Below are 26,388 nucleotides of genomic sequence, written 5' to 3' on the forward strand. Positions count from 1 at the left end.
TGTACATTTGCACTAAATTAGAAGTAACCAAATATGATTCCTTGCTTGGCAATTGTCTGCGTGTTAGGTGCCTTATGATACATTTTTGTGGTATTTTTTACCATTTATTTACCAGGGAATGAGACTGTTTAAGACAACAGGTGAGGTTTTTTTTTCAAGCTGGATAGGAGGCCAAGAAGGAAGCATGCGAGAAAAGAAAGCCAAGAAGAGGCCATGAAAAATGAGACACAAACACAAGGAGAAAGAAACAAGAAAAACAGACCAAGGAGAGAGACAATTGGATAAAACACAGAGGACCCAAGAAAACAACTGAGAAGGAGAAAGGTACAAGAAGAAGACAAGCAAAGGAAGGATTGCACAAAGGCGCCAAAGAGACAGATGCAGGATACAAGAAAAAGCTGAGAAGGAGGAGACGAGGAAAACAAACCAAGAAGTAAAAGGGTCAAAGAGAAGAATCTGTGGAAGGAGACAGCGTGAAACATGTTAAGGATGAGAGAAGAAAATGAAAAAGAGCTACAGAGGGTAGAAGGAGACAAGTGGGCAAATTCAGAAAAAATAAAGCCAAGGGCGCAAAAAAAGGCGAAAAGAGCAGAAGACATGGATAGGAGGCCGAGGAAACACTAAGGAGCGAAGTAGGACACAAGGATACGGAGACAATCAGAAGGAGACGAAGCATTAGAAGACAGAAGTACACGGGGAAAGGTGCCAGAGAGACAGAAGAGACAAGGGAATGAGGCCAGGAATCAAGGGGACAAGTACACAAGCAACGGGAGACAAGGAGCGAAGGCAGGAAGGAAGGAGCTTAGGAGACAAACAGAACGATCCGTGGAAAAGGACGGAAGTTAGTTCACACTCTATGTGAGACTCCGCTTTATACTTAAAAACATATAGAAAAACAACTCTATTCTTAATTCTATATGTATACGTGTGTACTTGTGTGTAATTAATAAATGTAGTCCTTATTCTATTAGTTTTTAAGTGTGCAGTAGACTTGAGTCGTCGTTGAAAAAATGTGGCCAGCCAACACGGAAGAGCGCGCTTTGATTAGCAGACGTGTCAGCCAATCGTTATCTGATACTCGACCAATGAGCGTGGAGGAGGCGGGGCCTGACGGAGAGTCCTGTTTGCGAGCTGTGTTGTCAGGACGAAGGTGCAGATATGTCCTACATCGGAGCCGCCCGTGCAGGTAAAACACCTTTATAACATCTCTACATGCTACATGTATGTAACATTAATGTTTGCGCAAGGACAGAACAACACCAGGAAGTCCTGATTATTGGAAAAATGTTATTCACTACGAAGTTGCCGTAGGCTGATTGCTTACGTAGGTGAACGCTGTCATTGTAACGCCTTTCTTTAAAAAAAAAAAAAAGTAGCAAAAAGATGGTTAATTACTTAATATTATTTCTTCTTCTTCCTTTAAGCAGCAAGTGTTGCCATGGACAATATAACTGCCACTGACAGCACGGGTAAGCGAGCTTTTTAGAACATTTCTTACAGTAACTTACCTATTTATATAAAACATGTTGGAAGTGAAACCGAAGGGAAGGTTTTAATGATTAACTGAAGCTGATGACTGGTGCCCTGATGACACCTGTTTATGTATGCTGTTTAATTGCTTGTTTATTGAGTGTGAAGTTCGCCCTTAATGTTTGCTTTTCACTTTAAAACAGTTCGGAAACCAATATCCCCATGTCTGGTTGTAGTTATACTGCAGTTATCTTTTGATGGACTAAATCTTTAATAAATAAATGTGCTCCCGTTATTACTTCCTGAAATATAACTTGATGGAACAAATTATTTCTACCAATTTTATTTTTTTTGTTGTATCAACCAGCATTTTTAACGATTACCTGTGTAATATTATTAATTACTAATTAATAACATGTACTTATTAGGTTTTTGTGATCATCCATGCAGTTACAAAGTTATAAAGATGTGGACATTGAAAAAAAGGATATTTTCTAATTTAGTCTAATTCATTCAAAATTTTCACCTACTTGAATGAAATGAACTTTGTGTATTCACATATATATAGCAAACCTAGTTTAATCTGGATCTGGTCTCCATTGCGCCACCAACTTAATTTATGATTGAAGTCAAATAAAATCAAAACAGACATTATTTCTTATTTTCAACACTTTTTACAATATTTTATTTAGAATAATAATATACCTTGTTTATACTCCTATTCATTTCAGTATATTGACTGTGTGTGTCCACGTTTACACGTGTCCAACCTGTAGTGAGCCAGATCTGATCCAGATCTGTCCATTTAATTTAAACCCTTTTGGAAGGAAGTTATTGAAACCTTTTTTTTAGACATTTTACTAAATATTTAATAATTAATTATAATGTTTTATGATAATAATATGCCATGTTTGTTTCAATGTATTTAATATTTGCAATATGCGTGTCCGTATTCATGTGCCAAACCACATTTAATGTGGATCTGATCCACATTGCACCACAAATTTAATGTATGATTGAAGTAAAATAACTTTTATTTAAATAAAATAATTTTGCATGTTTTTAAGTATTATTATATTATATTATGTTAGATTAATCATATTTTTCTGTGTTATCATTACTTTACTTCACTGATTGGCTGGGAAGAGTCACATGATTCTGCTGCCTTTTCATGGTGAATATTCAGATTGCCAAAAACGGTTCCTCGTGTTATTGAGTGCCAGCATGTCAGTCAGTGAATGTTCAAGCCTTGGTGGAGGTCTCTGCTTCCTGAATGTTCTTGTTTGTTTTTGTTCACACCTCAAGATATCAGAATGTTTTCATATGAAAGGAATGAAAAGGTGTGTAAAATTTGTAATCCTTTAGGGGTTTCTGTCATTCAATTTCAGTGCAGTGTACCATAAAGACACAAAATCCTGACTTCCATGTTTAAAAAAAACAAAAAACCACCAACCTGGGTGGGGTGTCATCTTTCTCCACCAGCTATTGAAGGTTGCCAGGACTCTAAGCTGGCCCAACAATGGCTGCTTGTGACCCTCATGCTTATTATGCACCTGTAGCTGAAGCGTCTGACAAAGAAAAACCCGCTTCTGCAATGTGTTCATTCTCATCACGTCACTTCTTTCAGCGACATGCAGCCTGAATCTGACGGAGACGGACGCCTTCAGAAGGTAGACCTTACAGATCATCAATCAGTACTCCCTCCTTTGGGTCTCATGAATGTTCCACGTTCCAACAGTGAGACACTTTTGGACCCCGACCAGGAGTACAAGATGGACTATAACCGTCGAGGCCTGGCGGTCATCTTCAACCAGGAGCGCTTCTTCTGGCGTCTGGGCATGAACGACAGATACGGAACCAACACAGACCGTGACAACTTAGAAAGGAGGTACGCGGAAACTTTTTTTTTTTTTTTTTTTTTTAATTTGTAGCTACCTGCAGTGCATCACGCTGTACTTTGGTCTTTGGTCTCTTCCAGGCTGAGGGCGCTAAACTTTGAGGTGAAGGTTTATGATAACTACAAAAATGAGGAAGTCTTGGAGAGAATCCATGAAGGTGATTACTTCTCACCTTCTCACTTTCTTTCTAAACATTAACGACACGTACATGTTTTTGTAAATGTCCATGAAGATTTCGCCGATTTAGATTCTTCAAAGATGTTCTTGTAAACATTGAAGATGATTGTGAATCTTTCATTGGCCCAGCATGCATGTTTTTGTCAACATCGCACATGATTTAGATGGTTAGACGAAAAGAACATCTGCATTTATTAAAGAGCAGGGGTGTCCAAAGTGCGGCCCAGGGGCCATTTTATTGTCCCGTGGCTCATTCTACAAATATAACTTAACAACAAAAAAACGTAAAAAAAAATAAAAAAAAAACACAGCAAAAACTGAAAAGTCTGCAGTAATTTTACAAGAACCACAGCATTAAGAGAAAATAAGTTGTAATCTAACTAGAAAACGTCATAATTATACGAGAATAAGTTAATATTATGAGGAAAAATATTTTATTTTAATAGCAAAATGAGCTGAAATATTACCATTCCTTTTTAAACTTAAAAAAAGTCATAACTTGAGAAACCAACAAAATAAAAAGGTTTTATGACAAATTAGGTCTGGGAAAAAGTTATATAATGGGAATAAAGTCATAATATTATGAAAAGAAAATTCACAAAGATTATTTAAGACAAGACCAAAGTTCATAATAATAATAATAATAATAATAATAATAATAATAATAATAATAATAATAGGCTTTTTTCACCTATATCACAAAGCTGATATGCCGCACAGTGGCCGAGTGGTTAGCATGTTGGCCGCACAGTCAGGAGGTTGGTAAAATCTGGGTTCGAATCTCTCTGTGTGTGGGTTTTCTCCGGGAACTCCGGTTTCCTCCCTTCGCCCGAAATCGGGCTGGGATAGGCTCCAGCATACCCCCGCAATCCTAATGAGGATAAGTGGCATAAAAAATGGATATACTTGTATAATAGCCTTCTCATCTTTGTGTATTTTTTGTCAACGTTGGAGTCTATGAAGCACATACTGCTTCTCTTGAATCCCATCCATCCATCCATTTTCTATGCCGGTTATCCTCACTCGGGTCGCAGGGGTATGCTGGAGCCTATCCCAGCTGACTTTGAGCGAGAGGCGGGGTACACCCTGGACTGATGGCCAGCCAATGGCAGGGCACATATAGACAAACAACCATTCACACTCACATTCATACCTATGGACAATTTAGAGTCACCAATGAACCTAACATGCATGTTTTTGGAATGTGGGAGGAAACCGGAGTACCCGGAGAAAACCCACGCACATACGTGGAGGACATGCAAAGCAGACGCCCAAGCAGAGATTCCAAACCAAACCTTAAACCTTGTACCTTACCAGGGAGGCTGAGGAGTGTGATCCCATGATAGCTGGAACACACCCTCCGGTCTCCCTTCGTAAAACAGGGTGACCGCCACCCCGGTTTGCCAATCCAGAGGCACCGCCCCCGATGTCCACACGATGCTACAGAGTCATGTCAACCAAGGCAGCCCCACAGCATCCATGATGATTGTAGGATCTAAATTATCGTGAGCTTTTATGCCCCAAAAATGATCCAAAACCTTGCTCTAGCAAAACATCTTTGAGTGCCATTCTAGTCATTGTGTTTGACAAATATGACGCTCCACCAGCTGCCGAGGCCAACCACTCGGACGCAGACTGCTTTGTGCTCATCTTCCTGAGCCATGGTGAGAACGAGCACGTGTACACGTATGACGGCAAGATCAGCATCCAGCACATCACGTCGCTCTTCAAAGGAGACAAGTGCAGAAGCCTGGTCGGGAAGCCGAAGATCTTCGTGTTGCAGGTGTGCACGGTCACAGCACGCTGACCGCATGTCTGTTAGCCTCCTTAGCTGAAATACATCTCTCCATCAGGCGTGCCGCGGAGACAAGCACGACGACCCCTGTGACGCAGTGGACAGCGAAATCAAGACGAACGAGGTGATGGTGGACGCCAGTGCCGTCCACACTCTCCCGGCTGGAGCAGACTTCATCATGTGCTACTCTGTGGCGGAAGGTGAGTAGACTGTTCCACAACCCAAGGATGTTGTGTTTTTGGAATACGTAACCTACATTGCCTGTTAGTCACTTGACAACCACAAAAATAGATTGGTTCCCCTTTTTTGGCAACTTTACAACTTGGTGGGTATGACCGTCATTGCCATCAGTGTCCTCTGTGTCCCTCTCTCAAGGTTACTACTCCCACCGGGAGACCATAAACGGCTCGTGGTACATTCAGGACCTCTGCGAGCTGCTGAAGAAGTACGGAGATTCTCTGGAATTCACGGAACTCCTCACGCTGGTCAACCGCAAAGTGTCGATGAGGACCGTTTTCAACAGTAAGCTAAGGGAGGCCATTGGGAAGAAGCAGGTACCGTGCTTCGCCTCCATGCTCACAAAGAAGCTCTACTTCCGCCCCAAAAAGTAACCTCCCTTGACTTCTTATGTTGCACCTGAACGCTACACAGTTGAAGAGTTGGTTAGTTAACATGAGAATAACAAGAATCGCTTACGTTGGAATAATTATTGATAATCGGAATGCAGCAGCAGTTCAAATAAAATCAACAGGTTTCCCCAGTGATTCATAGTTGGTTACTAGTGTGCGAATTTGCGCTAACTTTACCAGTCAAATATTGAGCCTTTTGTCCCTTGAGGGCCACCGTAGTTCTTTCTTGTTAGAGAGTCAGCAAGTGCACTGTTTACATACACAGTGTAATTATTGTGGTTCTATGCTCAAAGCTAACTATGGCCATGACAAAAAGGGACAGTTAAACTGGTAGGGGCAGGGGATGACACCAAGTAAGCACAGGGGCACCTCGATTTGTTTGTAGGCTGCTTTGTTTGGGCACTCAATTTCGTGGACCGATACAGTACAGGGCAAACTAACTTGTTTGTTAGGTGCCATCTTGTAGAAAAATTGGGACAGTTTATGAAAACAAACGCAAAATCTTAGCAAAAATTGATGATGAAAACCAAATCATATGAAAACTGAGGTTTAGCTGTATCGGAGTACTACTGCTATGTATGTATGTGTGTATGTGTGTGTGTATGTATGTATGTATGTATGTATGTATCGACCCTGCTATATCACTGGTCACAATGCTACAGGTTGTCTTTATTAAAAAATACTGATATGAGCATCACAAGCATACCATAAATGCTCTAATTATAGCCGGGGCGTTAATTCGAAGCAGGTGATAATTGGAGAGCGGCTGTTGTGCGCAAATCATGTTGTGTGTATAATGACTTCATTTTTAAAATTTGAATAATGATTCAAATAATGAGTGCATGACAAACATAGCTCTCGCTGACCACATGGCAACCAATGTTGTAAAAGCAGGAAGTAGCTAACTACCCAGCCAGCAAGATGAGTTGATTGTAAACAGCAAGGCGAGTGTAAAGACGCATGGCTTTCACACCAACAGCTGAGTAGCCCAACCAACATTTTAAAGCGCATGTAGAGGTAGATGAAGCGACTAGATGCTGAACGCTCATGATACTTCAAATGCAGCTGCTCCCATCTTGCGCCACAGCTGTTAATGACAAAATGTTGTTGACCCTGTGCTAACTACAGACCCCGGCGGTTATTTGCTTTTGTAGACTGCGTCCCTAGTGATGATAGGAGGCATTATTATGGGAAGATGCATCTTAAATAGTCTGTACTAAATGACTTCAAATAAGCAACATAATCTACCAGCACAACTAATTGGGTGTTAGATATACTGTAGCTGTTCTTTTTTGCTTACTGGGGACCACATCTTATTACGTTTCTTCTTCAACTTCCCACGTTCACGTCTTGTTTACTTTACGGGCCTCTGTAATAGTAGTCTTTTTTTTTCTCCTTTCTTAAAGTCTTCATTCCGGACAACTCAGCGACCGCATCCACATGCTGTTTGTCTACCAAGAAAGGGAATTCATATATTTGTGCGTGCATGATGTGTCAGAACTTTCATTCCAAACAGCAAATTGGGATTTTACACCCAAAAAAAAAAGTACCTCAGGGAGTATGGGTGTGTATGTGTGTGTTTTTGTTTTTTAACTTTTGTACTTGTGTGGACATAAAGTAACTTAGTCACACGATCTATGACTCAGGAAGAACAGAGCGACCTTGATCCTGCCTTACTTGTTTGTTCAGTGTGAGAACGTCTGTGTTTCAATGCACAGATTTAAAACAGCACAGAAGGCAATTCAGCAAATGACTTTTATTTCAATAGTCCACTTTTTGTTTCCTCCCTCCCCCCACAAAATGTTATTCCTCATTAAAAATGCATCATTATGAAAATAAAGGGTGTGTTTTGGCTCTGGTCTGTAAACCGTGATGATGATGATGATGATGATGATGATGATGATGATGTCGTCAAGGCTTGGGCTGGATCTGTTCGATTGGGAGTTGAAGTTGTGTTGGATTACGTAAGCGTTTTAAATCGTCCTCTACCTGCAACACAGTCACATGATTTCTTGGTTTAAATTCAAATAGATCAGCTGAAATGGCCGACTGACATTCTTATTTACTCTCATTAATATTATTAATTTAAAAAAAAGGTATAATTCCGAATTGTACTGTAATATTTTTGCCATTTACAAAATAATTAATAGGGGTGCCACAAGATCTTGTTTCACAAGATCTCGCAAGATTAAATCATAACAAGATTTCTTTCTTGTTCAGAAAAAAAATGTCTCACTTGCACTCGTCCTGGGACAATAATAAATGAATCGCACAAACAAAAATTAACTCGATAATTTTGCCGGCCTCAGCATGTTGGCATGTGCATGCGTGTCTGTTTTCCTCATCTCTTGCCTCCGAACAAGCAGGAAGAGGGTTCACTCCGTGCTTTGGTTTCAGCACCTTGGTATGTTTGTGCCATAGAACAACAGCATGAACAGAGTGAGCCCTTTTGTCAGTCATACAGTCGCTTTGTCTCGGTGGGTGGAGGCGGGGCTGGTAGTATACACACACAGAGTGCAGAAGAGTATAACGCAGTAGAAATTAGAGCTGCAACTATTAATCGACAACTATTTTGGTAATGGATGAATCATTTCATTTAAAATGTACTGTAAATATACTGATTTCAGCCTCTCAAATGTGACACTTTTTTTTTAAATGTCCTTGGTCTTAAATGAAAGCAGACCTAGAATCTTTGTGTTCCAGGCAAAACAAGATAGTCACATCAGCTTTGGCTTTGGAAAACAGCAATCTACATTTTTTTCCTTTTTCTGATATCTTGAGGAGCAAACCCCTGCGGAGATGTGTGTGTAGAGCATGCATAAGAACATTCCCACCCAGAGTATGGGATTTATCCACTTGTACTTGTGCATAGGAAAATGCATACATTTCTGCACAACTCTTACCATGCGTACACACAAAACCTAGTGGTAGAACAGTGAAACTACAAATAGCTATGGCTGTGCCAGTCCAGCAAAGGCCACATCATCTTGCTACGTGCTACACAACTTGACCAACAAACAAGGCACTGCCCGTAACCCCAGAGCAGACGAGCCGGTGCCAAACAAAAAGCCTGCCCCTAAAGTTTATTTTTGTTATTTCCTATTGATTTATTGGTAATGCACATGTAGCAGTCTGTGCTAGTGACTTGTGGATTTGAAGTAGAGTGTTTGTGATGTTTTTTTTATACTTCTGTACTTCAATTTCGGTGTCTTCCTTGCCGTCTTTGCTATTATTTTGGGGAGGCAAAAGGTCCATTCATGCATTCTTAAAGCGAGTGCTTCATCGATCATATAATCAACCAATGAATCGATTATTAAAATAATCGTTAGTTGCAGCCCTGGTAGAAATTACATTAGAAGACTGCAATATATTGTCATTTATGTTTTTTCATTGTACTTTTCTTAAAAGTAATGTTAAAATCTCGTCTTGTCCAATCCCGTGTATCGTCACGTCTTGTGTCATTCAGAGTAATGAATTAAAAACATCAATAACATGTAGTGCCATACTGTAAGCATGCTAGCTTAAAGCAAGTTGCATTGCGTGTCTGCACATGTCGAAGCCAACCACGACTGAACAAACAAACCTGAGCCAGCTCGTCTTTAAGTTCGTTGTACTTTTCCACGTTGAACTTCTTCTTGCTGGCCCCCTTGTAGAAGTAGTGGAGGAACTGTCTGTCTTTCGCATTTGGATAAATGTAATCCTGGAAAAGAAATGAAAAGATTGAAGAGAAATTCAAAAATGAGAGCGAGATTAAGGTGAGGGTGCTTCTCTTGCCTCCTTTGTGAGGACGTAATAGGCGAACGCCCCCATGCTGGTGGCGTAGGTGACAAAGTAAGTGACAGGCTCCATGACGTCCCACGAGTACACCCACCAGGTAAGCCAGGCCAGAGCCCCTCCCTGCACAGACAGCAGGGCCAAACCCACCCAGACCGCCCTGGATGTTTGGAACGTGGCCGTATGAGACAGCTGAGCCTTCATCTGCAAAGTAGTGTATTAGCGAAGCGAGAAGATGCAGTGCAAAGTAAATAATACTGGGACTCTGGCGCACCTTCTCCAGAGGGGACAGCTCCTGTTTGAGGCTGTCCAGCCTCTCCAGCAGTTGGCGCTCTTTCAGTAGGTGGTGTTCAGGCAGATGGAGGGCCGTGTGCAGAAGGTGCACCACGTGCTTCATGTCGTCCAGCTGCAGGGCGTGCTCGCTCGACTTGCACACTGCAACATGGTGGGCGTCGCCAGAAACATTTTTGTTGTCTTATTTCAAGATATAATTTTATTTTTGGCGCTTGAATCACAATGGAATTCATAATCAGAAATGGTGCGTTCTCATTTGTCAAGTCTTAGACGTAATTGTCCCCCAAAGTGAAAAGTAGCTTGCTTACTATCAACCCAGCGAACAAACTAATAACGTTTATTTCATGACGTTTATTCGTAACGTCCGACAGCATACACCATGAATGTGGAAGTAGCTTGCTAACTGACAAAACCTTTTTTTTTAAAGTGACAGGAATCCATTTTATTTCGGCACTCGAGTCACAGTGGATTTGTTCACGTGCCCCAGAATTAAAAATGGTTGCGTTGAAAACACTTTACATAAAACACTAAAAGTAGCCTGCTAATAAGCAGACAAACGAAAAAAAAAACTGACACAACTTTTTGACTAGGAAGTCATTTTCTTTTCACCGTTCGAGTCACGATAGAACCCTTCCCTCCGGCTCCAGAATTTTAAAAAATGGTACTATCCTGTGTTTATTCGTAATGTCTGACGTCATTCTCTGTGAACCAGAAAGTAGCCTGCTCACAACTCAGAGATATTCTCAACAAAAGCCAAAACCTCACTTTCACTTCCTTAAATATTGAAGTTTGAGGTTTATTAACATTTTGGATTGACCTGACACTGACCTGACACTGTAATGCAAATTGCCCAATAACTTTGCACGCAGTATGCAAGTTCAATGTCAAGAATCCATTTTCTTTTCCATGCTCGAGTCCCGATGGTACCCTTCCCCCTGCTTCAGAACCAAAAATGTTTATTTGTAATGTCTGACTTTATTTGCCATGATCCTGAAAGTATCCTGCTAACTGACAAGTATTTTTCTTTTGAGTTTTGTGTCAGGAGCCTATTTTCTTTTCGGCACTCGAGTCACAGTGGAACCATTCCCCCCTGCTTCAGAATTTTACAAAAATGGTATGCTCCCATCAACTGACATTAATCTGCATGGATCAGGATGGAGTCTGCTAACTACCCGCTGTTTTTATGAGTTTGTCAGAAATCCATTTTCTTTTCGGCGCTCGAGTCACATCGGAATCCTCCACCTTGCCCCAGCATTAAAAATGGCACAATCCCAAACAAGCTGACTAGTTTAAAGTGTTCTCCTGCTACAGACAAAGGAGTCAGAATGACCGCATGAATAATGTACGCAAACAAATACAAATGTTATCTTGCGGCGTGAACTAACATGTTAAAAACAACTGCAAATAGACCCAAACATGACAGTAAAACCACTTTCAGGACAAGTAACACCGGCTGGACGGTCCAAATGAGCTGCAGAGGTGATGACTGGTGGGACCTGTATACCTTTCTCAGGCGAGCAAACATCGTAAACGGTGCCGTTGATGACCAGCTTGAAGTCCTTGTCGATCAGCAGGGCTTCTATCAGCGTGTTCCAGGCTACACGTTCACCATCTGTTAAGAAAAAAAAACACTTTCGTAGCGGACTTAGGAGTCATAAAATGAATATGAAAAGCTTGCAAATGATATGCTGCTCACTTGTTCCGTGTCGTAGTACACAGTAGTGTTGTTGCAAGTTTCATTGCATTGCACAGCAGAACAACAAAGAAGAATGACTCGGTGAGCATGTGCTTACACACACATTCACTTTAAGGCTGGAACCCTTGGTTATGATCATTCTTTTCAAGCTGCCAGTGGTCCAGTGACCTACTACAAGTCACATCACAAAATGACATGTGGAACCTTTACAGATACCCCGAAGTTGTACAATTCTGACATTTCACCAAATATTTCTGTCCAAATACTCTAAACCCTCAGAAGTCACCAAATCTCACTCAGTTAGCATCTACAGCATTGATTTTACAGGGGTGTTTTGCTTTTTCTTTGGATTTTTTTGTGTTTTTGTACTGCTTGTACCCAGGAGTATCTGTGCAGAAACAGAATTGGGACTCATTGCAGCATAGCATACAGTTGAGGCAAAAGTTTGTCCAAGCTGCTCAGTACAACATGGCTGACTGGCCTCCAACATGGCAATGGCCTTCTTTTTACACTTGTATGGCAGCCAAGAGTGTTAAAATTGAGAAGGTCTTCATCTGTCTGTCATTTCGTCATCAAAGTCAAGGGTGAGTACACAAATAATTGTAAGTTCCATGTTTCTGTTTACACTTTCAGATGTTACTTTGCCCGTGTGGTTAATAAAGTTTGCATGATGGTGACAGCTTGACACAGGAACAGATTATTTCAAGAGGCGGAAAACTGTTGTAAAAAAAAACAAACTGGAGTGACTTTTGCATGAATCTAGCTACCGTGGAAGTGAGGTGAGTATTTGTGTGGTGACTTTATTTCGACTCCTCCCTGTTTGGCCACAGTTCCTCCACAGAACCAGTTTGACAACACGTGCGGAATGCAGTGCAGCTGCGGGGTGGGTGCTACCTTTGGAGAGCACAGAGGCGGTGACGCCAGGGTCCTCCCTCTGTAGCTCGCTGATAAGGTCGCCTACAGTCATGAGCATGGGCCGCAGGAAGAAGAGACACGTCTCCTGCCTGCAGGTCAGCGGCACCTCCAAAGCCAGGCGGCCATGTTTGTACTTTAGGGAGACTTCTGTGAATAAGAGAAGAATCCAGAGGGAGTTAGTGCCTTGTCACTCATGCTTCATTGTCATGTGAGTGCAGTAAGGTCATATTACCACCAGGAGGCGGGCGTGTGCTGTAGAAAAGAGCTTGACAAGTTCCCAGCAGAGGCGGTTGAACCTGGAAAGACAAGATAGTCCATAATGACAGCACTCCCTTTACTAATTGTTTTTACAGCAATGTAAACTACGCATCTACATCCTGGAAGGAAAGATAACAGGCTTACAATCTAACCCCACAATTCCCTTCATTGGAGTCCCCTGCTTCATGGTGTAACAGCCACCCTTTTATTGCACATTCTGCTGATGTACAGTATGTTTTAGGGCGGCAGCATTTATTTATTGCTCAATAATAGGTGTGTTCATGCATCCACAGGGAACATTTTTGCAGTCAGCAGAATCTGCTTTTACACAGAGATCCTGCAAAATTGCAGCATCAGGCCCGTAACAGTAGATCTGGCATTTGTCAAACTGTGCCTTTTATACAGGAATAAGTGAGTGTGCTTTCCAGCATTCCTTTATACATAGGCAGCATCCTGACTGTCATGGCTCGTGTAACACTGACTGTAAAAGCTGGCACATTTCCCCACAAGTGTTGTTTTGTATAAACTGCGCTGATGTGGAAACTTTCCACCTACCGAGGGGAGCATCTTATATGCAAAGATGCTGTGAAAATCTTAGCTGTAGCTAAATTTATCCACCTGTGCCTTTTACACAGAACCCATCGAAGTTATCGCTTATATACGGTACAGAACTGGTATTAATCTGCCTGTGTCTTTCACACAGAATAAAGCAAAAAGAGAAATTGCTACACCGTTCCGGCATTCCCGACAATATTCTGGCTCGAGCCACACCACCTAAAAAAGCTGGCATTTTTCCACCGGTGTCACTGGTCTGTATGAACTCCACAGACACAGAACGAGGAGGAAAATGTTGACGCAGCTTTTTTCCAGCTTTCTTAATGGTTTAATTTATTTTGAAGGTAACAGAAGCCTCTTTTACACAGACACACCACAAAATAGATCTGTAACAGAAACTCTAAAATTGACAGTATCTGCATGTGTCGTTTCTACGGAACACAGCACAGTGAGACTGTGTGCTTTCCGGCATTTCCTTATGCACGTGTTTCCTGTTATGGCTCTAGTACAGTGGCTGGCAATCCGCGGCGCGGAGCGGCTCTCCAGCCTCCTTGTTGCGGATCCCATACCGAACTCTGATTTTTTTAAAACACAGAAGCAGAGAAAATGTGTGTTGCCGAAAAGAGTTTGAAATATCTGACTCACCGCTAGTCAGTGAATGCATCTACACTGCGTTCTGACTGCTAATTGGATGAGCAAGGGAAGGGGGAAGGGGTCAGTTTGTTCAGGCAGCGAGACACGAAAAAGACGTCTTGACAGTGCGCTACCACGCCGGTATAATATCAATTATTATGAATACGTCCCTAAAAAGACAAATAGAAGAAAGAAGAAAATAGAGAGCTGAATTCCGAACGGATATATTCCTTTGCCTTCAACGCCAGTGATGCAGGCTTACCCACCCGTGTGCTTGATATGTGGTGAGAAATTAGCAAACAACAGAAAATGTAACGTTGAAAACCATTTTCGAACCAAGCACTCACCTTTTTCTGAAAAGCAGCAATTTTGGAACTACTTGGGAATGTTGAGCAGCGCAAACATACTTTGAAGAAGTGCATGAAGGCTCCAAAATGAACTACAACTGCTAGCGTTGTGACTGCAATGGAGATCATAAGGAGGAGGAAACCATTCACAGATGGAGAATACCGTAAATGAAAGACTTGTTCATGAAAATATCACTGCATCTATTCTCCAAATAAAAAAAATAAACAATAAAATATTATTATTATTAATTATTCTGAAAGTGTAAAAAAATGCTGCTCCCTGCAAAGACGGTCAAGAACAGGACCAATAGAATGAGTCAAAGGAAATAAACGATATTGAGCAGACAGCACTGATATGTAGATAAGTGAACTCTGATGGGCTTTTTTATGGTAAAGTTGGCTACGTTTTCTTTTCATTTTCCACAAACACGGGAACGAAGCAAAAGAGCCTCATTAGTTCAGTGTTGAAGTTATTTCAGAGTAGGCCTACACATGCACTCTGCACTTCTGTTGTAACAGGTCACATTAGAAAAAGATTAAAAGTTTTAAACGTTTATAAGCTGTGTCATGTTTTGCGGCTCCAGACCATTTTTCTTTACTGGAAGAGGAGGCAAATGACTCTTTTGATGCAAAAGGTTGCCAACCCCTGCTCTAGTCACACTGCGACACAATTGCGGCAACGTCCAGCTTCACTGGGTTCTGTATAAAAGGCAAAAGGGAATACATGTCGGATCTTCTGTTACTGATGCTGCAATTTATTGGAACTTGGTAAAGAGGCTCCTGATACTACCTCCAAAAGGTGGAAAATTGCCGGGTTGACTTTGTCCTAACCCATTCAGTGTCATTCATACAACATCAACATGAGGAAAAATGTGGCCTTTAGTTGAGGTTCATTACGCATAGTGAGGTCAGTTTAAATCCAAACTCACATTTAAAGCATGAGGCTGCATTTTTAACAGGATTACTGTAATGATTAATATTAGCCTGCCTATTCTTTAGGGGAGTAAAAATGCCAGGATACAAATTAAATTGTATGCAGTCCTGAGGAAACCAGATGGATTCCTTGGCAACTAGCACTAAACCACTTAATCTAATTACAGGGTTGCCCCATACATTCATTTATTTGTGGTGGCCTGTCCAGATTAAATTTGGACTGCCACAGAAGCCTGTGAAGCTACCTTTTATTTATCTTTTAGATTTGGCGCTATCTGCTTTGTCCAGTAGATGGCATTGTAGCTCTGTGCAGTAAGGTGCCCTCTAATTTGCAAGTACAGTCAAACTTGTCTATAGCGGCCACTAAAGGGAGACTGCAAAAGTGGCCGCTATAGACAGGTGGCCTCTATAAACAGGTTGGTGGCCATTTTGAATGTTGACCAGTAGAGGGCACTGTGGGACTGTGGATAAAAGTTGTACAGCACTACTAGGCTTATTATTATCCACGACTCACAGAACAAAGCTGTGCTAGTAATGTCTTTTGTTATGTTTGTTTTTAATATTTTACTTTTTATACGGCAGAGTGTCATTACAGCTTTAGTTCATCAGGAAGTGACGGTGGGCGCCCCGAGCAGGAGAGCTAGGCTCAGTGCTAGCTGTGAGTTTCGAGAGAGTTAGGAAATGTGTTTATGTTGGCGTGGATGTAAAGTCCTGCAGTGTTCTCCGCTGTTAATAAAGCCATTAAAGTGCATCGGCGACGTGAGTCTCTCCTTCCCTACAACAAGGGGCATTACAGTATTGACTGTAATGCAATGTGACAGTATTGTTTCACACCAGGAAATAAACGGTGTCACTGTAGTAGCAAGCTCCAAAGAAGACAGCTTTTTTTGTGTCGAATACAGAAGATGAGGACTTTGATGGATTTGTGGATGAGGATTGATCAAAAATAACGCGAGTACATTCTAAAATACTCCAATTAAGTACAACCGAACTCAGTTTTGCTCCCGCTGCCTTAAAAACATACAATAGCATGCATGCTAGCGTATGTTTTACCATGCATGCAGTATTGTATTGTATTGTAGCGTCGCTGGGAGCACGTCCTGTTCCCAGCCTACTTTGTGGTAATGTTTTGGTGCAAATGCTCTTAAAGTTACATGTTTGACCAGGAAATAAACGGTGTCACTTTAGTAACAAGCTCCAAAGAAGACGGCTTTTTTATGTGGAACAACTGACAGTTTGTGTGGATCTTGTGAATGATTGTGACTGAGCTAGGACTCAGTAATTAAAGTCTACACACGACGGCTTCATTGATTAAAAAACGAAACTTTTTCGTGCATGAAGCTTCTGCTTGAGTCGTTAATTTGGCCGCTATATGCGGTCAGATATTGACCAAGGGAGACAAAATGGGTGGCCGCTGGCCGTGTTGGACAGGTGACTGCTATACACAGGGTCTATAACATGTAAATTTGCTGCGGGGGATTTTTCAGTGGCCGCTATACGCAGGTGGCTGTTATATAAAGGTGGCCGCTAAGACAGGTTTGACTGTAACAGCCAACAACTAGAGCCAACAAACACAACAACAGTCTTACTTATGCTGTCAACCAAAAAATAAACAACACAACATGTAACACAATGTTGTTGTTGATAAAAGACAACAACAATGAACAACTACCATTCTATGTGGGTAACAAAAACCAAGCACGAGCAACAAACTCAGAATTTTAAAGGAAAACAGCACTTTTTTTGGAATTGTCCCCATTGCCATTCATCCACAATCCTTCTGTGAGACATGAACACATATGTCTCTCTTTTTCTGTGCGTTCTAAAGATATAAAAACAGACATTCATTACTGCACGTATGGGAACCACTTATTCCGCCTATAAAGCCTTCTGAAAAAGACTCCAACAATGCTCCATTTACAGATAATGTGGTGTGCATAATAACCAAGCTACAGCAACATTGTTATTATTTATATTGTTACGCCGATCAAACTACATTACTGGCATATTGACACTTAGCCGGAACACACAGGCTAGCTACTAGCTGGCTAGCGACTAGCTTGACCACAGACTCGCCCGCAGCACGTCACAATGCCTCAGACCACTACCCGAAGGTAAGGCTACATATTTGAGCTGACAACACAGCTGCTGTGTTTTTGGAAAAGTTAACGCTGTAGGTGTAGGCGTTCCTTTCTATGTTGTTATGTGAAATCAATGCACAGAGGAAGGAAGTTCCGGTAATGCTTAAAATGGCCAAAATACGCAAAATACTGTAAGTATTATCTTGAATGTACCTGTTACTACATGTTTACAGCATGTATATAAAACCATACAACCTTGTTGGAGGTTTTTGTAGGCGGCATAGGTGTGCCCCATTACGTGCAATAATGAGCTGGCTCTTTTTGAATCTGTTTTTACATATTTTATCTTTAAAACGCAAAGAAAAGAGAAAGACATGTTTGCATGTCTCACATAAGGATTGTGGGCAAAATTACAAAAACAAGTGGAATTTTCCTTGAACTGTTATTTACAAAGTGGCTCTGTACTCCAGCGGTTGTTGACACTACAATAAAGTGAGAAATGATCAAAAATGTCATGTTCCGTTAAATGACACATACCAAAATGCTCTGTTTTATCTGTCCACCCGCTAATGTGATTTTTGTGTCATGGTCAATGATGCAGATTTGACGATGACGCCATCTAGCAATCCACCCCACAGATACATTGCAGACCTGTGGGGAAACACTGTAATTAGTCCCCGACACTTAATGATTTTGTTGCCAACATCTCTTGGGTCTTTTGATAGATTACATTTTAAAACATGGTGCACACACTGGCAGCACACTCCACACTCCCTTTAAACCCCCAAGCTAAGTTTTTACATCAGAGACTTTCTTATTTGTCGTGGGAGTCCCGCTTGAATACACCTTTCTAAACGACTAATGTCTGAGGATGTGACAGCGGACCCCCACAGTCCTTCCCCCATCACCACGTCCTCTTTGTCCTCTAGCAAGGAGCTCATTCAATCAATATCGAATTAAAGGGGAGCTTGGGAGCTGTGGACGCATGGAGGCAGCCCACGGTACAGTGGAGCTATAGGAGGTGGTGGAGACTCAATTATATATTACATATGTTGCTATGGATGTCACATCGCAACAGTGGTTAACTTCTTTTTACACTTATGACTGTTAAGAATGTTGACATTTTACTTTAGATGTCCATTGACGATATGAGATGTTCCACTTGTAAACTGTACAATTAAGCTTAACAGCAGTGCTCATTAATTTGTTAATTACTGCTCTCAAGTGGCCACAAAATACGAGGGCGAGCAGACAAAAATGAGACTGGAGATTCCCGCAAATCCTGCATAAAACCTAGGGAAAACCAAGTCAAATTCTTCATAAATATGAAAATATTTTTAAAATACATTCAAAAAAGCAAAAAATGAAGGAGAGAAGAAAAAAAAAATGTAAAAAATGTGTCTTTACAAAAATAACATTGCTCCATTAAGATATGAATTGTTGTCGTCGGCAGTGGTGTAAAACTGCATGGCATTGTGTTGCTAAATTAATACCAAAAACTTGTTTTTTCGTAATTGCACCTGTATTGGATCTCATTAGATTAGTGCAATGTTGTGGCCATATTGGTGTGTTTAAAAAAAAACAACAAAAAAATGTTTTACCTCAGGGAAAAAATGCAAACAAGACTGAACAAGCTCTATATGAAGTAACCTGCAATCCACCCTGATCACGTGACACCTCATGTGAGCTTTTAAAATCAACAGTGCTGCTCCTTTGGAATTCATCCTAATGCCTCCCATCTGCTCCCCGTCATCACATATCCTCCCAAACAGTTAGCCGATATCACTCTGAAACCCTGGAGCCATGCATTTATGGTATGCCATCAAGGCCGAGCTGAGCAGGGAAAAAGTGACAAAGTGCCTCATGGTTGTTCTGCACTGAATGAAGCACAGCCTCAGCTTCCTGCCTGAGCGATTATTATGGTTAGTGCTGTGACATGCAGCCTCATTCTCCCTGTAGCTCCACTGCATGATGAATACAGTCACCAGTCAACCACCGTATGGTAGTATAGCGCTACAGCAGGTGATCATTACACGGCTGCTACCTCGCATTGTTGACCTTAAGTGGGAACCAGGAAGATGGAGGGGGAAAAAATGGGATGGAACGCCCAGAGGCTAACACACTATGGGAGAAAATTCAATTATTCCCAGCTGTCGTTGTGATGAAGTGCAGTCAGTGAAGCATTTGTCGTTGTTCTCCACCATGTTTGGAGGGGACAGTGAAGCTTGAGAGCGGTAAAGCTGGGCAAATGCACTGCAAATTCAGACGCTTTTAATCCCAATTTTGAGCCACTTCACTCAGATTTTTTAATCAAATGTGGTCAGGCATCATTACTAATGCAAGGTATACTATTTTAGTTATGCTATGTAGCTATACAGTCTCACCACTTCATCACTCCATCACGGATATTCATCAATAAACCATGCCGTTTCGGGGTTGAATATAGCCTGTTATTAGAAGGGATGACCCGATCTAATCAGGAAAAAAAAAACAAAAAAACAATTTCGGATTATATCGGCCTGCATTTCAAATCTCCGAGATTGGCACTCTGATACAAGCAGTTTATTCCACACTCTTCCCCAGCATGTCTCTTCAGCAGTGACTGGATAGAGCCCATGTGAGCACAACAAGCTAGCTTGCTCACAAAGTATGAAGCAGGAGTAATGTCAGCTTGGGCGAGAATTGGCTCAGAAATTGTTGCCGATAAACGATATTATTGTCAACATTATTTTGATATTTTTAATGTAATGATAATAAATGGCATACTAATGCAAGTACAAAGCATTATTATATATGATAATCATATATTATTATAAAGCTGTCCGACAACTGGGTCGAAAAGGTGATGCAAAGCCTTCCGATCCACCTGTGCAAACTTGAATTTGCCAAGAATATTTAACATTGTAATTGGAATGAAAGAGCTTTTAAAGAAAATTAACAAACAAGATAAAAAAAAATGAAAACAAAAAAAGACAGAACAGCCCCAATGAAAATAAAATGGTCACTTAAATAAAGATCACAACATTTCTTATTTTGAATCAGTGTCACCTATCTACCGTGGAGCGTATAAAAAATGTTTTGCACTCACAAGTCACAACTTACTACTATAGCTTCCAAAATATATGACCATTACTGCGATAAAAAAGGAGTGAATCCTACCTGGGAACAGGCAAGTAAACGGTGAGCGTGGGGGGTGGGGAATTAAGGATGGATACTAACGATATACAGTATCTACCACTATAGGTATTTTAGCTGCCATTCATACAGTTGAATTCTGTGACAAGACCAGTAACGGATACAAGCTTTCAACTGGAATCAAGGACTCTAGTGTATGTTAAGCACAAAAGCCTAATATTCTAAAATATCTATGAGAGAGAGAACTTCATCTCATGAAACTTTAGCTCAGTAAGCAGTGTTTCCAATACATTAATTTATTTGTGGCAGTCCAAATTTATCCACCAATTTATCACACATGTTCATGAAAACATTATAATGCATCTGATCAGCCAACAAAGAAGACGACGAAACAAGAGGAATATATTTAGCGAGTATTCAGCCCCCTAGATACAGTAACCCCTTGTTTATCACGGATCATTGGTTCCAGACTCAACTGCGATAAGTGAATTTCCGAAAAGTAGGATTCCTTCTTTATAAATAGAATATTTTCATAGTTATGGAATAGAAAACCTCTTTTACGATCTTCTAAACACGTTTCTTAACATTATTAGAGCCATATAGACATTACATAACACCCATATAGTCAACTTTATATTTGTAATATTGTAGATATTATCAGAGAAAAAATAAGCCATTTAAGACCTTTTACTTTGTAGGTGAGCAGAATCAATGGGGGAAGTGACATTTACCCCATAATGAGGTGGGCAGGGTTACCTAAAACATTTTTTTTTTAAGTCTGCAAATTACCTTCATCTTTATTACATTGCATTGCAACTCTCACAATGGAAAACACTCGGAAAACATGGACACCAGGGGAAATCCGCTGTCTCTTGTCCATTGGACATCTGAAGAAGTGCAGAAGAAATTTGAAACGGCGACAAGAACCCAGTCGATACTGGAATGCACCAAGAAACAAGATGGCTGCTGCATGTTTGTTTTCTGTCTTTGGAACAAATAAATAAACTTCTAAAATTAAAGAAGGACTAGAGAAACCAAAAGAAAGACCTAGGCAGGATTGGCAGTGGTCGGAGGAGAGTAATGCCTTATTTTGAGGAGTGCTACAAAGTTTTGGGCCACATACACCAGCATGGCAGCTTGCTTGTGAATGTTGGCAAATAACTCAATCGAAATCCGGGAGGCTGTCACAAAAGAACATTCAGGCACAAGTCAGACCTGCCTGGACTCCCGTAAGTTGTATTTGTTTAATTTAATGTTCACAGCACAGTTCTGGATGTAAATACTAGCCTGCTGTTAACGTTAGCATGCTAGCTTGCTAATGTCGAATGAATAAAAGCCTCCTCGTCTATGCTCGCTACCCTCCCCTTCTCATTTGTGTGTACGGCAGCAAACTAGTTTCATTGCAAACCGACAGTCATGTAAGAAGTAACTGTGTTCTGGTTTAATATGTTTGTTTATCTTTCTCTCAGAAACCAACGGTGATGAGATGGATCATCCTCCCCTCGCTACGAGATCCCCACAAAACCTGCAATGTGCAATCTTTGTTAAAATGTTCTGCATTTTGCACCGTTATATGTATATATTTGTATCTGTAAATAATGTGCAGTGTCAAGGACTATAGTGAGTTGTATGTCACGATTAAAAATGGTAAACACTTGAAATTTCCTGTTGTTATTTACTGATCGGAGGCGTTACCCCTGTGACGTCATGACAAGGCTCCCCAGGATAATGGAAAATGAGACTGGTGTTGGACTCAGTTTGCAGGCAAGCCAGTTCCACCCCGGCCTCGAACCTAATCCAGCACCAACACCAAAGTTTGCTACAGTGGAAAAAGGGTAATTGTGAGTTTAGAGTTGAGTTTTAGCTTGTTGTGGGCTATGCCCACAACAGTAACCTGTGTTATTATGATTATTATGTTATTATTATTGTGCCTGTTGTGACATAATATAAACCTCCAATAAAAGCCAGTTGTTCAAGTCTGACACTTCAGTGGTGGTCTCACCGAGCAATTATTGACACCTAGTGACCAATGTAGAATGCTACATCCACAAGTTGCAGTCTTAATGATTTTATACTGTATTTAGTTAATTTAGCCATTTGAGAAAATGCATAAATGCAATTGCTTGGGCAAAAAATACATATAAATTTGCTTAAATATCCATATTTTTTGACTGATAATAGGTCGTAGTCAACCACGAAACAGCGATCATTCATTAATTAATTACCGTAAATTCTGGTGTATAAGCCACTACTTTTTTAAAAAACTTTGAACCCTTTGGCTTATACAACAGTGCGGATAATCTATGGCTAAATTCTAATCTCGTGACCGCCTTTACTTCAGAACTACTACTAATTGTTGAAATACTGTGCAAGTCAGTAAGGAAACGGTAGCGCTTTCTTTGGCAGGAGCTAGTCACGAGCTATCAGTGCATTCACCACAAGCGTGTCGACCCACTGGAAATCGTAGGAGATCATTATATATAACAGTATAACAACATAACAGTCTGACTCACAGTGTCATCTTACTCAGGACGACACTAAATTCATCACACAGTAAGTTAACACTCCAGAAATTATGCCTCAGAAATATACAAACAAGTACCAAAACCCAGTTTAAGATGAAAAAACATTTTAATGTTTTCCAATAAGGCATTGTGTCTTTTTACTCTTGAGTCTTTTTACTTTTGACAGTTAAGAACATCCAAAACAGTGACTACGTTTACATGTAGTCAAATAACCCTATTTATAATAACCCGGTTGCGCACGGCCATGTAAACACCAATAACCCTTTTGAAAAAATGGAATATCCTCATATTTGTACGAATGCATCTTCAAAAGGGTCCGGGGGGCTGTGGGGATATAACATGGATGTGGATGGCACAGCTCCGACTCCATGTCCTATTCTTCATGTTCTCGCCTTCCATTAATGAAGAAAGTGGGTCAATACCAGCAAACAAAGGCGTTCATTATCCGCCATGCCGGTGTTGTTGTTGTTTTTGGAAACAGGAAGAAGAAGAGGAAAATTACGCACATTGCGTCATGACGTTTTCCTTGTGTCATGATGTTTTCGTGCGTCGAGACGTTGTCTGTGCGGGGTTTTTTCACATTGCGCATGTGAACGGGTTATTCCGTATGTTTCAGAAACCGAAATATTGACCATAACCTGAATATTGAATGCATGTAAACATCAGTGATGCATGACTTAGACTCTGCACTTAAACGCTATGCTCCCGTCACATGTCAAAGTGTGATATTTGTATTCATTTTAGTTGAATTTTATATTGTCATACAGTGGTTAATTTATTTTACATTCTTATGCCAGTTAAAAAGCAACTTAATCCATCACCCGGATAGCTAATGTAGGTTTTATGATGGTAGCAGTTTGACACTGGCATAGATTATTTCTCTAGCCATTATTTTCAATTGGGCAAGAAAACTCATTCTAAACCAACAACATCAGAGGTCGACCAGTGTTCTGGAACATATTGGCTCAGCTTAAATAAATCTCAAGAGGAAGAGACAGAATCTTGACAGAATGCACACTTTGCTTCTTTCTCCACAATCCCTCAACCGGGACGACATTACTCATGTTGTCTGATAGATTTTTATTCATTCCTCACTCTCTGCAATAGGCAGGAAATGATGCTCATGGATGGTCAAACTGTTAATAAAAAGATGATACTTTAAACAGCTGATGAATACACTTTTGACTGATGATGCTGGGAGTCGCTTCATGCTGAATTGGCCATTTGACTTTGCACTGTGTCCCAGTAAAGATGTTTGCCACCTGCGTAAGAACATTCACACTGCATGCTGTTGCAATGCAGCGTTGCCTGGGGAAACATACAGGTCTAAGCAAATCTTTCATTAAAGTCTAAAAGCACACTTAAGAGCTTAATTGCGGTTTCTCTCCCCTAAACTGAAAAGTAATTGAATGAGCACACTGATGAGCTCGTGTACACAGTAATTGATCAGTAAGGTGGACGTGTTTGGACTGCCTAAAACCCTGCAGACCTTAGTAATGGACTTGAATTATTTATATGATGTTCTGTTTGACGTGCATGAACAGAAAAAAACTGCAAGTATGATAATGGTACAGTGGCAAGGCAGAAATATTGATGTAATTCTCCACATTGTGCTCCATCAAAGCAGAAGTAATCATCATACTTGAATTGTTTTACTCAGAGTATGCAGGGACTGTCACAACCCAAAGAACAATATTGCTTCTACTACACGGTTTCCAAAAATAAATGTTCACTATGCATTCATAGCTATTACAGTCAACATTAAAATTGTTTTGATTACACCCCAATAAAATTATCCTTGTTCATATTTTGGTTCAATTTAGTTTTTCCCAATCTTTTTAATTTCGAGACGGTCCCTAGAAAATCTCAGACCGATGTTATTTTGTCCCCATCACGGAAGTGTACTTTAGATGAAAATTGCCTGGTCGCGAACTAAAGTTTAAACTTCCAAACGCAGCAGTTTGGCTTTAAAAAAGGGAATTCCACGACATTTTTAGTCATTACGGGGCAATACATTTATTTTTTCATGCGAAAAAAGTGAGACATATTTGAGTTTGAGTTTAAAAAGAAGTGGAGACTCGTGGCGAATAGTGGAATGTGTCAAGAAAGGTTCATTTACCTTGTGAAGAAATGTAGCCGGGCGAGGCGCCTTGAATGTAGGGCGACTTACAGAAATACTTCCCAAAAGTCTTCCAGCAACTTTGCCGACTATCCGCGTCGCAGCCATCTTCAGACGCCACCCGTATTAGGCAGTGTATTTCAGACCATTCTGGTCGACAACAATCCTGTATTTACGTTGCTCTGAACTCTGAAAAGTGGCTAACAATGTGTATAAAAAGGCAACAGAAGTAAGCGAATCAAGTAGAGATATCTCGTCAACAGCGGGATAGAAGGCACAGCCCAGTGTGAAGCGCATTTCCTCTTTAGCCAGACCCCCGCCCTTTTTTTGCATAAAACCACCTACAGGGGAGGCGAAAGAAAAAAAAACTAGAGACGGAGCTTCAATGATGTAATTCCCAAATCAACGGTGTGCTGATTGCTATAGCTGGCTAGCAGCTAGTTTGGATACAGTTACACGGTGAGTGTTTTAGCTTAGTCATTAGTCAGAGGACACTATTTTATGTCACTTTTTGTTAGACATTATAGCTGTAGATGTTTAACTGTCAAAGTTAAACTACAAGCATGTTTGTAGTGTGTTGCACAGTATTGTTGTCACATATTTAATGATTAAATTTAAACACTTGCCTATTTATCCATCTCTCAAAGTGTACACAGGCAGGCAATAGATGTAAGTAAGGCATCTTGAATGTTACCTGTTGATCCTGAATGGAAATGTACTTTTACACAATAGCTTTGTTTTAGCTTGTTAAGCTTCTTCTCCACCAATATTTCCAGGAACTTTTTTTTACCTGGGCATGTACATGCTTTCTGAGCTACCACCTTATTGTGGTGGAGGAACATGTCCCATTGACCCGAGAGATAAGTTGTCAGGTGCTTTTATACCACTGGTATGGCTACCCAAGACAAACAAGTTAGGGGAGACCCCAGTGATGACAGCTGTGGATTTAGTTTTCCCTTGCCCGGGCACAGGTCACCGTGGCACCCAGCCAGGCCTGGGGGTGGGCTCGATGGCATGCACCTGGTGGCCGGGCCTGCACCCAAGGGGCCCAGTTGGGCATAGCCAAAGGGGAAACATGGGGCCCTTCTCCAATGGGCTGAACACCCATGGGAAGTGCAAAAGGGGTTGGGGCAGTGTGAGATGGGTGGCGGCCG

General features: G+C 40.9%; 2 protein-coding genes and 1 long non-coding RNA gene across 7 annotated transcripts in view; 2 read left to right on the plus strand and 1 right to left on the minus strand.

The window, feature by feature from the left end:
* The first annotated feature begins 86 nt into the window (after nt 1-86).
* On the plus strand, nt 87-7,832 carry LOC129182512 (caspase-6-like). Of its 5 annotated transcripts, none has more exons than XM_054778752.1 (9): nt 87-1,186; nt 1,425-1,469; nt 3,098-3,140; nt 3,209-3,358; nt 3,449-3,525; nt 5,153-5,209; nt 5,279-5,328; nt 5,399-5,540; nt 5,716-7,832. In XM_054778752.1, exons 1-9 carry the CDS (start codon nt 1,159-1,161, stop codon nt 5,949-5,951), a joined length of 828 nt encoding a protein of 275 aa, XP_054634727.1. In that variant the 5' UTR covers nt 87-1,158; the 3' UTR covers nt 5,952-7,832. The 5 variants fall into 5 exon arrangements, with proteins under 5 accessions (XP_054634727.1, XP_054634723.1, XP_054634722.1 ...); XM_054778748.1 differs by having other exon boundaries at nt 137-858; nt 972-1,186; nt 5,153-5,328; nt 5,716-7,830; XM_054778751.1 differs by adding an exon at nt 1,253-1,324 and having other exon boundaries at nt 1,110-1,186; nt 1,428-1,469; nt 5,153-5,328; nt 5,716-7,830.
* Nucleotides 7,693-25,567, minus strand: LOC129182511 (calcium uniporter regulatory subunit MCUb, mitochondrial-like). The gene is made up of 8 exons (XM_054778746.1): nt 25,235-25,567; nt 12,881-12,944; nt 12,628-12,795; nt 11,542-11,649; nt 10,018-10,178; nt 9,744-9,947; nt 9,553-9,669; nt 7,693-7,958 (listed from the first exon to the last, which is right to left on the minus strand). Exons 1-8 carry the CDS (start codon nt 25,340-25,342, stop codon nt 7,881-7,883), a joined length of 1,008 nt encoding a protein of 335 aa, XP_054634721.1. The 5' UTR covers nt 25,343-25,567; the 3' UTR covers nt 7,693-7,880.
* LOC129182514 (uncharacterized) overlaps nt 25,016-26,388 on the plus strand; it is a 73,006-nt gene continuing 71,633 nt past the window's right edge. The window contains exon 1 of the long non-coding RNA XR_008570658.1: nt 25,016-25,693. This is a non-coding gene — a long non-coding RNA (uncharacterized LOC129182514). The remainder of the gene's footprint in view (nt 25,694-26,388) is intronic.

The sequence above is a fragment of the Dunckerocampus dactyliophorus genome, chromosome 6 (assembly GCF_027744805.1).
Source record: "Dunckerocampus dactyliophorus isolate RoL2022-P2 chromosome 6, RoL_Ddac_1.1, whole genome shotgun sequence".
NCBI lineage: Eukaryota > Metazoa > Chordata > Actinopteri > Syngnathiformes > Syngnathidae > Dunckerocampus > Dunckerocampus dactyliophorus.